This window comes from Amphimedon queenslandica, unplaced genomic scaffold, assembly GCF_000090795.2.
Source record: "Amphimedon queenslandica unplaced genomic scaffold, v1.1 AMPQUscaffold_12600, whole genome shotgun sequence".
Classification (NCBI taxonomy): domain Eukaryota; kingdom Metazoa; phylum Porifera; class Demospongiae; order Haplosclerida; family Niphatidae; genus Amphimedon; species Amphimedon queenslandica.
The window spans coordinates 6,508-20,375 of NW_003547164.1; the positions used below are offsets into that span (position 1 = coordinate 6,508).

At 35.1% G+C, this 13,868-nt stretch overlaps 1 protein-coding gene and 1 pseudogene across 1 annotated transcript; both read right to left on the reverse strand.

Annotated features, from left to right (window-relative positions):
* Positions 1–2: 2 nt before the first annotated feature.
* Positions 3–3,300, reverse strand: LOC109587360 (uncharacterized; the record flags this gene model as incomplete). The annotated part of the gene is made up of 14 exons (XM_020003597.1): positions 2,966–3,300; positions 2,531–2,907; positions 2,321–2,480; positions 1,562–2,071; positions 1,310–1,511; positions 1,091–1,259; positions 972–1,037; positions 838–918; positions 522–793; positions 439–479; positions 305–358; positions 205–243; positions 91–141; positions 3–34 (listed from the first exon to the last, which is right to left on the reverse strand). Coding segments are annotated over exons 2-14 (1,814 nt in total), but the record flags the coding sequence as incomplete, so codon positions are not given.
* A 2,075-nt stretch (positions 3,301–5,375) lies between these two features.
* The window catches only part of LOC100641570 (phenylalanine--tRNA ligase alpha subunit-like), a 14,538-nt pseudogene continuing 6,045 nt past the window's right edge, over positions 5,376–13,868 (reverse strand).

Genomic DNA, 13,868 nt, shown 5'->3' on the forward strand with positions numbered 1-13,868 from the left:
ACTTGTTTTGATTGCTGTTCTGATTCCCTTCTACCTGCATATTGAAGAGAAAAGGCAAATATATTCATAATGGCTATTAAATAAATTAACTTCATTGCATTCTTCACAGACATTTATACTTCTTTCAGCAGCAGAATTAACCTAGAAGAAAAAGTATTGTTATAGTTTTTGCTATCCCATCCACATGTGATTCAATCCTTGTACCTCTATTTGTTCAACAGCATTACTTTCTGTAATTGATACCTATCAAGATTTATTATTGTTATCAATAAATACATTTGAATGTAAGAATCCATGTACATACCTGTCCACTTATCTTTAAACTTTTACGTGGTAAACCAGAGGATTCCTCCCAATTCTATAAAGATTAGAAGTATATTGCAATGACATTTCATAAAAATCGATTGCAGCAAGCATTGTTAAATTAGTTGTGTGTACCTGTGAATCAGGGGCAGGAGTTACTACAACATCATTATCACCTTGATATTATAGATAAAAGAGGCATTACATCTTATCAATACCTGGACGAGGTCTTTTCCGACCACATTTCTTTTGGCCTTTACTTCTTTTGTTCCAACGTAACTGTGAAAGATTGACTTGTTTCATATCCTTTTTAATAGGAATTCCCAAACTGAGTTTAGCACCAAGAATATGGTAGCAGGTTGTAGTGGAAGGGCACGAACAATACTCAGAAGGGAATAACCTCACAACATGAAGCTTTCCTGAAGAGCCAGTTACAGTGAAGGAGCCAACCTTAGGATCATGTGATAACAAACCATTTTTAACAAGCAACCTGGTGTGAAAAATGTTACGGATCTTATGCACACTGTGCCTTACTCAGCACGAACAATCTGAGATTGTTGAACTATTCCATCATCTGCATCGCGTAATGAATTATCCACAGGAGTCTGAGGGCAGCTACAAATAGAAAATATTTTCTTAAAAACATGCATAATATATAGTGATCATACCTTTCATCTTCACTCATCATTTCAGGATTATTCGCAGTTTCTTCCCTTCCATTTGATTCATTTGAGCTAAAGTTAAAAAATTACAAGCATACTTTCGTTACTTTCACTCATCTACTTACTTTTCTGTTGTTTCATTATCTTCTACTAAATTTTGATAAATATGTCTAGGTCCCCCTTCTTTTGCTGCTTTCACAATATCTTCTAAGCTAATAGTTGGTATCAAGAAAATATCCTCTTTGTCTATTCTTGCTATAATAAATCGATTACAAAGTCGATACTCTCCTAAGCCTAATACATTCGTGATGAATTAGGAGGAACAATGATGTAACTTAAGTTACCTGCTAACCCACGCTGCCATTCATTCCAATAGAATACTTGAAGATGGTACAGTGACAATAGAGCCGTGTCTATTGGAATTTCCTTCCAGGTTTGTATTCTCTTTAGTACCGAATTAAACCCTTCCGACTGATTGCTGGTGACTCCACTAATCGGGTCATAGACATGAAGCCTATCAAGAACCCACCGACCACTGTGCTTGACCTATAAGTGTGATATCAATTAAAAATCAGCCATAATTATGGTTAAATTACCTTGCTATGAATCTCTGACATGTAATATGTTACAAATGGTTGACTCCAACTGCCCTTAAGTTCTGTCAAAAGCTTGCAGTACTCATCTTCACTTGGCTGGTGAAGCAAGTTACGTATGTTATTAACATAGATGGGTATCTCTGATGAAGTAGCTCCATGACCTCTCAACCAAATCTTCGATGCATTGATGATATGATTCCAACAGTACAGTCTGCAGACCTTATGAAGGTGACAATTTATGGCATCAAATCCTTTTTCATCATCAGTTACTAATGGAATGGTATTGGAACCATTAACAAGGGAAGGTAATAATTGCGATACAACTCTCATTAATTCATCATGAGTGGCTTTCAACTTCCTTTCGTGAATCATAAATAAAGATGGCATAACTGGTTTCGTTTCGAATAGAATATTTCTGAATAGCAATGGAGATACATAGAAATCGCCCAATTTAAATGTTGTGTCATATGACAAAAGCTGTGAATACTCGTGTGAGTCATGAGTCTGTACCTGTAACATATAAGTTTAAATTATGTTAATAATTGCTAGAATTATTTCGGTGGTATAAAATTTCGCGATTTGGCTACATTTTTGTATTCGAGAATAAAAATTTCGTGATTTTACTGTAATTACCACACCTACAATACAATCAGTACGCTATTTTGTGGATTTTAATTATGTAAATTTTTCCAAAATGCAAAATTTAATCCCAGCGAAATATATGGTGTATACACCATACAGTACAATACATTTGCTAACTTGTAAAATCCTCTCAACTTCTAACAACATCTGTTTCATTCCGCATACAATGACAACATCTGGAAAGGTGACCACTTTATGAACAAAATCCTCTAAATCATATGCCAATTCATGTATATTGTAAAGTGCATCATGTGATATTCTCAGTCGTTGACGAAATCTATATAAAAATAAATAAAAATATATAAAAATAACAAATTTGAAACTCACCTCGCTTGCAAATTCTTAATTTGTTTCCGATTCTTCGGTAGTTGTATAGCTAGATGATCTTGCGAAGGCCCTGATGTAGCAACCATTCGCTTGTATGCAACTGAAGGTATTGTTTCAGAACATTCAAGTTGCCTCATAACGCTGGGAAGAGTACGTACATGTGGTGTAGTACTATTAGCAATAGATTCATTCCCTTTATAGTGTACCACAACAGTATGGTTGTTGCTACCCAAAAAGCTTATATACCAATCTCTTAAAGCCGTCTTCTTTTCCGTCAGCACTAACAAAAAAATAGTACGTCTTTGTAATAACTGGGACTGTTTTCAGTTCTTTTTTCCCATTGTGACGCCACTTCATTTGATCACACTTCCAGTTATCTAAAAAATATTAATTTGAATAATACACACTATTAGCATAAAAAATTGCTATACATACCACGTTCACTGATGTCTGAAGGGACAAAAACATAAACATCCCCAGCTTTGGGTTTTACTGGTGGTAGATTACACACAGAGTAGTCACTGGAATTTCCTTGAGCATTCAGTAACTCTATAATTCTAGAATGTGGTAAGTCATTAAAAACTTTCTCAAAAGCAGGTTCAACAGCCCGAGCAACAGCCATAATCTCATGTGCAACCACGTTGTGTCACGCGGTATTATGCTCCTCCTACATCTGCTAGCGGCCCGTATACTCGGTCAGCATTTGAGACTCGGTCCGCCGTTTTGGTCCGCACATGGTCCGCACTTGAGACTCGGTCCGCCGGTGCGTTCCGTACATGGTCCGCACGGGTCCGTCCGGTCAGCTTTTGAGACCTTACCACTCATCTCCGGCTCCGGGACTCCGGTTTTTAGCACTCATCTCCGGTTCCGACTCCGGATCCGGCTCCGGGTTTTAGCAGCACCCAAGGCGGGGCCATTTATTAAATTAATGGTTATTATAGTTAATAAATGTAGTTATTAAAAACGATAAAGTAAAGATTTTTGGGAATTTTGTTGTTTGTAGACACACATTCAATAGAGTATGTTCATAATTCAATGAAGTATATTTATAATTCAAATAAATCCCGGTGGCTTCATAGTCTTTGTTGTCATGCTGTCTAGAGTCTGAGGGAATGATCCCATGTCTGCTGCTGAGGCTAGTATCACTCCATTATCAAAAGTCACTTTAAGAAATGGTCCAACCAATACTCCATTTCCAATGGCCACAACCTGTGAACCTTGCTCAACAGTGATTTCTTTTATGCTGGACAATGGTTGACGAAACATAAAGCACAAAGAACAACTAGCTCTCTTGTCACCACAAGTAGGTTCATAATAAAGATTCTCTCCATCTGTGTACAACAGGCCTGGAGCATCATTTCTGTATGTTGTATAGCCCCTTACTGCTATGAATCTACCAACTTTGAGATGAGCAGTGATGGTAGGATCATCTAATATTGGGACCTGAGAACAACAGCAGCAACCCATGACTTCAGTCTTGAGGATTCAGTGGACAGGTATTATATAATTCAAGTACTAGATTATACAGCTGAGAGTCAATGACTGATGAGCTAGGAGCATGCAGAGTGGTTTTTATAAGCATTGTAAGGTGTGGTTTGTGATGAAAGACCATTGAAATGAACTTTTATTGGGTGGGAGTTCCCGCAGTTCAAGGTGCAGGCATTAATGAAAATGTTTACACTATAGCCTACTATGGAGGCTACAATGTGATCACATCACAATTTTATTGCATGCAAAGCTTCTTAGCAGGTGTGGTTTAGGTACAAATCTGACCTGAGGCTACATAATACATCACAATTTGGCATGAACCCAAAAACAATTATTATATTATTAATTTACACGCCAATGGGTAGTTTTCAAAGCTGCGAGCCACAGTGTCAGTTATGCAATGTCAGCACCACCAAATTTGCTGGAATTTGGATTATTAATTTTTCTTAGCAACTAAAAACAACTAACAACAACAACACTACGGCAAAATTTTACATCATTAGATTATAGAATTTTGATTGCTGTTTCTTGATATTCCCCAAATTAAACTTGTTCTTTTTGGCCTGTACTTTTCAAACTCAGAGCCGATTATATTAAAAGAGATGAGATAAGGCTTGATTTAAGACCCATGATTTAGCCAAACTCCAGAGTTTACTGTTAATTTAGTAAACATCAGTGTGGGAAGAGAACTCTTATGTCATCCGAAACAATCATAAACATAAGTAAACAATGCTAAACATAAGTAGATAGTGGTAAACAGTCCTAAACAATCATAAACATAAGTAAACAATGCTAAACATAAGTAGAGAGTGGTAAACAATGCTAAACACTAATAAACATAAGTAAACGATGCTAAACATAAGTAGATAGTGGTAAACATTGCTAAACACTAATAAACATAAGTAAACAGGCATACATTGTATATCACTGTATACCTATATTTTCCATTGTATATCATCGTTTACCTATGTCTACTAGTCTTTACCACTATATTGTCAAAGTTTATCAGTGTTTAGCCATGTTTACCACTGTATATCATTGTTAGCCTAATGTTTAACACAGTATATCACTGTTTACCTATGTTTTCCACTGTATATCATTGTTTACCAATGTTTATCAATGTTTACCACTGTATTGTCAGTTATTTGTACAAATGTTTACCACTCTATATCTTTTTTTACTTATGTTTACCTGTGTTTAACACTCTAAATCACTGTGCCCCCATGTTTACCACTGTATATCAATTTTTACCACCTTTTACTTACGTTTATTACCATTTCACTATGTTCACCACTGTATATCATACGTATAGCCTCAAATGGTATACTAAATAGAATCTACTCACAAGTCAAAAAAATTATATCAGAACATTAAAGCATTCATTAGAATAAAGGTGAAGAAAAATCTACTAAAGAATTGCTCTAACACACACATGCACATAACGACTAAAGTTTTAATAGTTAATAATGAATGAAGCAAAATTAGCTGCAAAAAGAAGATTCACCATTGGCAGCAGGTTCCCAGCACTATCAGTTGCAGGAGTGGGACTTCCAACACTAACAGTAGAGGTGGGATTTCCAACGCTAACTATAGAAGAAGTTAGACTCCCAACAGTAACTGTAGAAGAAGTTGGACTCGCAACAGTAACTGTAAAAGAAGTGGAACTTTGAACACTAGCAGTAGAAGAAGTAGGATTTCCAACACTTTTACTAGGAGTAGGACTTGCTAACTCTCTATATATAGTTTAGCTGAATGATACAAATAATGCATGGTGGATTTTATAATTTTTACCTGCTTCAGGGCAATTTGTAAAATCATCCTGCAAAAACATTTAAGAAATAAAGTAAAAAATTCAAATATACTGTACTCAGTACTCACATAGCATATCTCAACACAGGATGGGCACACAATCCCTCCACGATATCTCACACCATTTGTAGTCTGATCAATTTTTATCTATAAAACACTCAATATGACAGGGTTTCCCACAGGACTTTAACATTGTGCAGCTTCTTGTCAGTAGATTGTTAGAGTCATATTGACTAAAGATCCTACACTGATTTGCATGGTTTTTGGCCAAATTTTGTCGAAAATAAATATAAGAGAATTCTTAATTTTTATAATTATTTTTGATACACATACATGTCCTTATGTAGTATAAAAAGTTATACCGGTAGTGGATTCCTGCAATCAAAATTTAATTTTTGAAAGTTGTTCTAAATGTTATACATTGTAGTGCTTATCAGCTCATAAATCATGCTGACATGATGCTGTTAAACCCACATAACATGCAGTGGCGGATCTAGGGGGGGTTCCATGGGTTCCATGGAACCCCCTCTTTGGCTAAAGAAGTTGTCTTTTTGTAGTATCTTTGGATTCTTTGCAGTCAGTTTGCAGCACTTTTCCTCCATTTTATTAATTAAAATTAATGAGCCACACCTACTTAAGTGAAATGGAACCCCCCTTTTAATTTTTCTGGATCCGCCAGTGACATGCATGCTTTGCCATGGTGTGAGATATGTGTGTTATATGTTATAAGAATGGCATACCACTTGACCAGCTTTACTAAAAGTATATGACTGTCCAAGGATCATTATAGTAACAGCACTATTGGAGCATTGGTACTACAAAATGTAAGTATATACAATTAAATCCACTGACATCTTTTTTACACCTTGAGGTGTAAACATGTAACTGTATTATCAATACTTACCCATTTTACTAAAGAAAGCATACAGGACTCCCATGAGGTCCCCAAGGGTTAAATTATAATCAGCAACCACACCCTCTATCTGATGGAACTCGACCAGGTGAGTTGTGTCAAGTATCTCGTTACGAAAAACACGATCAATTGAAAAATATTCAACAGGAGTGAACTCCTTCTACAAAATTGAACAGGTAAAGGACAAAAATTTATACAGCTCGAAAAAAATAATTAAAAGTATTCAAATGTCAAGAAAAACATTTTTCACTTTATTCCGACACAGTAGGTGATAAAAGTCACACCTGCTGTTATAATATAAAGTGGTTGATATTGCTACTCATCGTTAGCTGATAAATTATTAAAATTATTATAATCAGCTTTTACTAGTAGCTCATTAATTATGAGAATGAACCACACCCACTTGTTATCCAAGTTTGTAGAGCATTCGTGCTAACAGCAGTAGTGTGAGTCCAGAGAATGTTCTTCTGAGCTTCCTCTAACTTCCAGTCATATTGATAACTAGTATTAGAAGAGGAAAGTGAGAAAGAAAACATAAATAAACAGATGCTACATGTACATGTGTACATGTACATGTATTACCATTAATATAATTGTGCGGTAACATCGGTAAATGCAGTAAAGTAGTGTGTGACTTAAATGAATCTACATATACACACATGTACATGTATATGTACAGTACATGTAGCAGCTAGGTTATATACATGTAGGAGGAGGGAAAATTTGGGGCCATAAAATATGTCACTGAGGCTGGGATGTGTGTCAATGAATGAATACACTACAGGAAAATAGAGCACACACACTAGCAGTTCCTACCCTATTGATCCATGTCCTCCTGTCTGGTGCATGGTCTTCACTCTCTCTAAATATTCGGTAGGGAAATCATAGGAAAACTGGGGATCTAGAATAAATAAAATGATTTTGTAATTAAAGGAATACTAAAGAAAAAATTATTTCTGCTTTACCTTTTAAAAAGAATGTGTTGTGAGCATCACCGACAGGGTGCTGCTGAGGCTGGAAAAGAGCATCAAAATTCCAAAAGGAGCTCTCAATGAAATTATTCGTAGGCATTTCACAAAACCTAAAAAATAAAACATTCCATTCCATCATCTATATATAGTAACAAATCACAAACTTGTAGAAGCAATGATGCATGTACATGTACATGAACATTTTATCTGACTATTAGTGCAAGTGACCCCCCCCCAATAGTTAAAGTAGAAAGCTTGGGCTGATTCTGATAACAACAAAGCTAGCAAATTTCTGAAAAACCTATATGTATTGATTATAGCCCATGGTTTTTCTTTCAAAAAAGGATCAGGCTTTTCATTGTATTTTCTGATACATAATCCTGCCCTTATGCTATGTACAAACTATACAAAGTTTAAGTTGTTTCCAACAATAAATTTTTGAGCTATCAGCATTTTACAACAAGCCTTTTATTAGCCCATGGTTTTAAAAAAATGGCTCCAAAATCACCCTCAATTTTTACAACACTTCTGATACATATTGATGTCCTTATGCTAGTTGGAAAGTTTGAGCACATTCCAAATTCAAATTTTCAAATTATGGCCATTTTTAAATGGGCCAATTTCTAAAAAGTACCTATAGCCTATGGTTTTTTCCAAAAAATGGCTCCAATATCACCCCCAATTTTTATTACATTTTCTCATATACATTGATGTCCTTGTGCTATGTAGAAAGTTTGAGTTGATTCTTACTTCAATTTTTCAACTAATAGCCAATTTTTTAAATGGGTCATTTTCTGAAAAATTATTAGTAATGCGGTAGCGTTACTAAGTAAGATTCACGCCAAACAAAATGGCTGCCACAACTAAGTTTTGCAGCCTTGCTATAGCCCATGCATGGTTTTCTGAAAATTGTCTCTAAAATCACCTCCAATTTTTCTTATATTTTTGATACTTATTGATGTACTTATGCTATATAGAAATTTTGAGCTGTTTGCAACAAATAATTCTCAAGTTACAAGCATTTTAAAAACAAGCAATTTTTGCCAAGCTGTGCAAGTACATGTACAATACACGGTATACACGGTATAATAATACCATATAGCAAAAAATTTTCGTGGTCCAAAAATTTCACGTGGTTTTCTGGTTTTCTACTTTTTGGCCATCTTGAACCGTATTCAATTTTTGCGGATTTTATTTTCGTGGATTTTGAAAAAATGTGAAATCCACAAAAAATTTTTGCTTTACAGTATTTAATGAAAGGCTCACCCCATCTCAAGGAATATTTGTCGTATTTCAGTCCTAACTTTAAGCAATGGATGGAGGTGACCAGTGGCAAGGAGCTCCTAGTGCATTGAAATTGTAAGACTTAAATTCTTCATTCTTCCATGAACCACTAGAACAAAAGAATCAAAATAACAAAGGAACATTATTAAATAAGTAAATGTAGTGAATTAAAGTACATTGTACCTGCACATGTACATTTTGCTATTACAAAGGTATTTATGCATGTACACATACAGAAGTCATAAAAAAGTTTACGTTTTTGTTCTGTAGAACAATGGTGCAACAAAACTGTTAGTACCATTTCCGTTTTTGTATCGTTTTTACAAAGTTCCAGCCTGTTTTCTTACTTATTTGTTAGTTCTGCTTAGTGGAAGCCTCCTGTCATCTTCTGGTAAGATTATTATACTCTATAACACTGTATATTTTCGCTGTAGGTTAATTTGTACCAGTATATACATGTACATTATGGCAAAGAAAACTTATAGTGTATGTTTATTTTTTTATTTATACAAATATTAATAATGCTTTGACTTCGAACGAGTTACTGCTGTCAATCTGTGATCTTTTACTCCTACAAGCATCTGAGATGTCGGAGCATACTATCTATGTCAGAGGGAAATTCTTTGTTAAACCTATGGATTAGAAGAAGAGTTATGTTTATACAAGATACTTACGTTTGTCTTTGGTTTTCTGAAGCACAGATCAAAGAAAAACGGCTTGAGAAGACTCTCAGAGACAGCCAGAGCAGTTTGTTTCCAACCAGTCAGCCAGACAGCCATGTTGGCGGGGCCTGTACCCACGTGCAATTCACTGCGTATCCGTATAAACGGTAATAAAACGAAAAGCTTACGTTTTTTAATCGTTTAAACGGAACAATAATGCAACACTTAATACTGTACAAAGATACAAAACGGATTGTTTCGTATTCGTTTTGTTTATACAAAACGTGAACTTTTTTTATGACTTCTACTGTATATCATATCACATTTGAATTGACAAATCAGAATGCTCAACAAGTGGCTATACATGTATCATTTAGCCATTATAGAGAGAGAAAGAGAGTGAAAGTGAAACAGCTCATACACATGTATACATTAAAGCCAGGAATGATAGCTTTGTCACACACATAACTCTGTCTATACACAAGTACATGTACATATAGATACACTATGGGTCCTTTCATTCCATTACATAATACACTGTATGTGTCCTTATGACTAAACTCTTTCCACAGCTTTGACACGTTAAGTTTGACTGAAGTACATATTAAAATGTACTTATTATGTAATATGTAATAAGTACTGGGCTAATGTAAAACATTAAAGGGCTCAGCCCCCTCCACGCTATATCCTAAAGATTATATGGTGTATAGCTACATTATTGTACATGCACATGTGTAAATACAGCAGTTCGTAATGAATTTATTGTGGTTGGAAATACAATTTTCTTTATCAGTTCATGACATTCTGTAGCAATAAAGCTGTGCTGGAACCCAGAGACAGAAACTGCAGTCATAGGTTATGTCAGTTGTGCAGGCTTCATAAGTTGAGGAGTAATGTGCAACTGTGGCATATCTGCCTTCTAACCTACCTTGCTACATTTGGAGAGCAGTACAGACTTTCTTGCATTCTTGCTGACTCCAGTGAGTGGCTTGTAAGGTTAAGAATTGATAGCCAGCACCAGTTTATTTCACTGTGACATCACCCGTTTTCAATGAAGATTAAGATTAGGTTAAAAAAATTTTCATACGGGTGAATAGGGGTGACGTACGTGTACATACTCTACTCAAACTAGTGGGCTTCATCCAATTATAATATGTAGCATTCATCCTTTAAAAGGTACTAGACCAATCTCAAAATAACAATGAAAATGATATAACGGAATAAGTTACACACACACAGAAATCAATAACAAAAATAGCAACAACATTAGGCAACATACTACAGCAAATTAAGCATGTAATACAAATAATTGACATCATCGAACAGCATGTACACATGAACAGCAAACACAAGTAAAGAGAAGAGGACAGCGTGAGACTAAAACACTCTTGATCTCAGGCCTGAAGTATGACTGGATAATAGGACTGGCTATTGTGAAAAAAAGGAAACATATCCAAGTACAAATAATAAGCTTAGGAGGTAAATCAATAAATTCAAGCAAAGGAAATAATACATGACCAGGTACAACACATATCCCATAGACAAGTAGCATGCTTCCAAATACTCCAAAGAGTCTCTTCTTTTTTGAGGCATACACACTCTCTCCTGCTATCACTGACTGATCCTTGAAGAAGCTTCTAGCGAAACAAAAGGTCCATAATGATGTCACAATGATAACTGCAGTTGTAACACACGGAAAGAAAACAGAAATGATAATGAGACTGATCAAGCTGTTAGGACGCTGGTAACATAAAAGGAACCGTTCATCATAAACATATTCATTTAATCCATAGAATGGACCAGAGTTCGCAACAGCAGACAGTATCCATATAGCAATGGTGAGGGTCAGTGCTACCCAGGGTCTCATGAGCCGCTTGTGAAGATGTGGTTTGACAATAAAGAGAAACCGATCAAATGAAATAGCAGCTAGTGTCAAAAAAAATGACAGGTACAGTATATGAATACACAAAAGCAGTAAAAGTATATGTTGCTGTCTTCTCCTCATCTGTACTACCAAAGATCCACTCACCAGCAGCTAATGCAATGATAGTGAAAGGAAGGTACAGTAGATTCAATACAAGATGTGCCAGTATGAGAGAAGTGAAGAATATTGTTGATGATTGTTTTAAGAACTTCCACTGATAGAGTGTGATAGATAGTACCACACCATTAGCTATCAGAGCTAGTATCATCTCAACCGTAAGAACTGCTGCTACTGCTGGACCACTGAACTCACCAGTAAAAGTAAAGTTGCCTTCCATTGCTAACCGCATTATTAATTTTAAGGAACTTACATGTAGTTTCCAACCACACTTTATATAGACAATAGTTCATGTCATTCATTTTTTTTGCCAAAATCAATTTGTATACTTAATGGATCATTAAATTAATGAGTGAACTAATTACTAACTACATGTACCTTGGCATGAGAACACACATCAATAACATGTAACAGCAGATTGTTACCCCATGTACATGTAATGTTTATCATATCACATTTCAATTGACAATCAGAATGCTCAACAAGTGGATAAAAATGTGTCATATGGCATACATGTATATGTACATGTACATGCACATGTAGTATTTACATATAATTGTATCATCAACAAGTGGTTGCTAACATATCATACGGTACACATGTACATTTACATGTAACTGTATTATCAATACTTACCCATTTTACTAAAGAAAGCATACAGGACTCCCATGAGGTCCCCAAGGGTTAAATTATAATCAGCGACCACACCCTCTATCTGATGGAACTCAGCCAGGTGAGTTGCGTCAAGTGTCTCATTACGAAAAACACGATCAATTGAAAAATATTTGACAGGAGTGAACTCTTTCTATAAAATTGAACAGATAAAGAATAAAAATTTATACAGCTCAAGAAAAAATAAGTGCTCATGTTAAGTCACTTTAGTCCAACACAGTAGATGATAAAGGTCACACCTGCTGTTATAATATTAAGTGGTTGCTATGGCTACTCATCGTTAGCTGATAAATCATGAAAATTAATATAATCAGCTTTTACTAGTAACTAGCTCATGAACTATTAATTATTCATGAGAATGAACCACACCCACTTGTTGTCCAAGTTTGTAGAGCATTCTTGTGCTAAAAGCAGTAGTGTGAGTCCGGAGAATGTTCTTCTGAGCTTCCTCTAACTTCCAGTCATATTGATAACTATTATTAGGATAGAGGGAGGGATAGAGAAGGAAACATCAATAAAAAGAAAACTAACATAGTAAATGTAAATTAAAATCATGTAGTTACTGTAAATCTGGTATATTTTGAGTGATGGTAATTTTAATAAAGCAATGATGCATACTAAATTTAGAATTGCTAATATTTCCTTTTCCCTATTAATACATTGGACTAAATAGGCAGCATATAAAACTTTCCAATACCTAAATTATCCATTTTATACATGTATTTTATAACCATAAAAAATAACCAGATTTATGGTAACTCAAACTAAAAACATTGCAAAAGCTAAATTAATCCAAACACATGCACATACACATGTACAAGTACATGTACAAGTGTAGCAGTTTATTTTGGAGGGAAAAAATCGACAAATTTACTATACATACATTTCATTCACAAGGGAATGTTAGTTTTAATGGTTTCAAAAAGATCACTAAACTCAAAAAATGATAGACCACACAGCTTATAAAAATCAGTCATTTATATAGTATCAACACAAAGAGCATAAGGCTCAATTGTAACTAACAATGAACAAAGATAAGGCTGCTCTAGATTAACGTCATAGGCGTATGGTAACTGTGAGGCTAACTTCAAGAGCAAATTACAAAGATTAACAAAGATATAGCCTAAATCTAATTAATAACACAACTTCATTAACAAGTACACTAATTAACACATGTCTACATAAACATACATGTACAAACTATTAAGTAATTACTGTAACACATCTGAGTACCAAGTGTCTTTCTTCAATAGAGAATAGCCACATACATGTATCACTGAAGATGCATATCAAAGAATGCATTGAACAAACTACAGGAAATGACCTTATGGCCTGGACAACAGAAACTGTACGTTATAGAGAAGTGTCCGCCAATTGGGGGGGGGGGTCATTTTAGAGAGGTTTGGCACATGCATTTCATTAACAAGAGTAGTTACATGCATGTATCGCTGAAGGTGCTTATTAAAGAATGAATTACACAACAGGAAAATACAGCACA